At 59.3% G+C, this 2,597-nt stretch overlaps 1 protein-coding gene across 1 annotated transcript; it reads right to left on the bottom strand.

Moving 5' to 3' along the window:
• Window positions 1–1,170: 1,170 nt before the first annotated feature.
• MIND_00394800 (uncharacterized protein) lies at window positions 1,171–2,597 on the bottom strand (the record flags this gene model as incomplete). Its single annotated transcript, XM_037360776.1, has 3 exons — window positions 1,171–1,188; window positions 1,238–2,020; window positions 2,070–2,597. The coding sequence occupies 3 exons, from the start codon at window positions 2,595–2,597 to the stop codon at window positions 1,171–1,173; spliced, it is 1,329 nt and encodes a 442-aa protein (XP_037223661.1).

Below are 2,597 nucleotides of genomic sequence, written 5' to 3'. Positions count from 1 at the left end.
AAACTGCGAAGAGTGTCAACCGAGAATATATGTGATCAGATACACGGACCGAATTCTCCTCGGTCCTCCTTCTTTGTCGCCGCTTCCCGTAACTCTGCAGCCCTAGCTGACAAGTTAGCCACGAACACGAGCAGTCATACGGAGATCCACTCCTCGTCAAGCCATCTATAAGACTATAACTTAGGCACAAAATCGTCACTCATTCTGAAATCAAGTCAACGACGGCCATGTAAGAATGGGAAAATTCGCTGATCAGTCAGCCTTGTGCGAACAAGCCAATCGCGCTTCGCCTACGACTCGGACCTATGATGTCAAGCGAGAAATGCCTGTGCATTCTAACGCACGCACGACTGCCTATCTGACAACTCGTCAGCGGCGGCACGAGAGCGAACGGGATCCGGTACGGACAGGTCCGAGCGACGATGGTGCTTACTGATGGCGGACAACGAGAGCCAACAACAATGCGATGGATGGCGAGGAGAATGCTTGCCCACCCACCGCCTTCAAAAGACTGTGAAGAATGTCAAACAGGAATATCCGTCCGACGCAACAGAAGGTACACACCTAATGCCTCGGCGTCCTGGTCAGTATTTCGTATGTGATGCTTGATTCTGGCAAATCTTCAGCTTAGACAAAGACGGGAAGCCATACGGAAATACGCACATTAATCAAGCCATAAATCGAGCACAAACGCGGCGATGGTGAAGTTCAATCCTAGGTATGCGCCCCCTGCCATCCAGCCAACGAGGAAGAGACAGGGACACAGCGGCGCACCGATATTACGCGGCAGTTAATCCCTGGAGCGCAGTTTAAAGGACCAACCGGTGGGTCTGGGAAGACGCGGTCCATGTCTGAAACGAGGTCAGACGTCTCAACCGTATTCATCCGTGGCCTTCCTCCGAGGGCGGTAGAGCGGGGGAAGGGCTATGCGGGGAGGTATTCTCCCTCCAAACGCACGCACGAGCCTTCATTTGCAAGAGTGTCAAAGGCGGGCATGAAAGGGACGAGATGAACCGTTGTGTGAGGCAGACCAGTCTTGTATCCGGAACGAAAGCACAACTAGAACCTGAACGAGCGAAGCAGGGAAACGGAAAGAGAAGGGTTCATTTGATGAGCAGGCGACGGACGGCAAGCAAGAACGCGGAAAATGATATTGGATATGCCAAGCAGCTACCGACTACAGTCCTTCTAACGAAAAGCGTCAGCATACCACGGAACGAGAAAGAGCAAAAACCACGCACCAAGCATCCTCCTCCGTCCCCTCTTTCGCCTTTTTCTTCTTCTTTTTCGGCTTCTTCGCCTTCGGAGCCGCGTCCCCCTCCGCGTCTGCCTCGGCCTCCGTCTCCTCGCGCGCGCGCTTTGCTTTCCTGGACTTCAGCGGCGGCGGCGCGACCTCCTCGGTAGAACTGTCCTCCTCTCCCGCTTGGTCTCCCGCCTTGGCTCGTTGAGACTTCGACTTGCTCGCTTTTGGAAGGGCTGCGACATCCTGGTCTCGCTCGGCCACCTTCTGTGTCGATTTACTGGGCGGCGCGACCTCCTCGTCAGCGTTCTTGCTCGTCTTGGGCTTCTTCGTGGGTTTTTGAGCTGGCGACGACCCGTCTGCCGGTTCCTCCCGCCCCCGTTTGCTCTTTTTCGACTTCGTCGCCGTCTCCTCCGGCGGCGCGATCTCCTCCACCGAACTGTTCCGTTCTTCGGCGACCACGGGCCTGGCCATCGTGGCTTTCGAAGTGGACGGCTGGCTGGGCGGAGCATCGACGCCCGCGGGACGGAGGAACGTGGGCGGCCTGTCTTTGTCTTTTTTCGTCTTCTGCCGCTGGGTAGGTGGGTCGGGCGTCGCACTCGGGAGCCCGGTGACGGGGGCAGCGAAGATGGCGTCGCGCGCAGAGCCGCCTTCCTTCTTTGCCTTCTTATTCTTCTCGGGTAGCCCGCTCTGCGAGGATATCGCGCGTACCTTGCCGGCTGCCTTGACTGGCGGTAGCTCTTGCGCTGGGGCCGCTTTCTCAGTCGCTATCGCTCCAAGCTACCCTAGAGCGTCAGTAAGAGCCCCAGAAAGAGCCACAGCCACGCACCTCGTCGACCTCGCGCCCCTTCCGGAACGCCCGCCTTCCCTTCGTCTCCGTGCCAAACAGGAACGGCATATACGATGCCTCGTAGCTCACCACTCCTTCCCTCCCCTCGCTCTCCGCCATCGCCCGCCGCGCATCCGCCCCCGGGACCGCCCACGCGCCGTCGACCTCGTCCTGCACCTCCGCCTTCGTCAGCGTGCCTGTCGCTGTCGCCCCCTTGCGGGCCGCCGCGTTCTGCATGAACTTGAGGCTGAGCGTGCTGGTGCTGAGCGCCTTGCTGCCCGCCGCCGCCAGCGGAGTCGCGGTTGGCGTCGTTGTCATTGCCGGTGGAAGCAGGAGGAAAAGAGGAGTGGCGTGGGACGATGTGACGCCACGTGGCAGGTGGCGGTGCATGACGCGGTGATGGCGGACCGGCCGCGCCGATGGCGACGGCGATCGAGATCGAGAGTGTGCTTCAGCTTCACGCGTCGCAATGAAGACCTGCGATAGCCCGTCCGTCTGCCCGAGGCGCCGCGCGCGTTTCTGCGCCAT

This window comes from Mycena indigotica (genome assembly GCF_014461135.1).
Source record: "Mycena indigotica strain 171206Taipei chromosome Unknown Mind.scaff0003, whole genome shotgun sequence".
In the NCBI taxonomy this organism is placed as follows: Eukaryota; Fungi; Basidiomycota; class Agaricomycetes; order Agaricales; family Mycenaceae; genus Mycena; species Mycena indigotica.
This window is presented reverse-complemented; position numbering and strand designations above follow the sequence as displayed.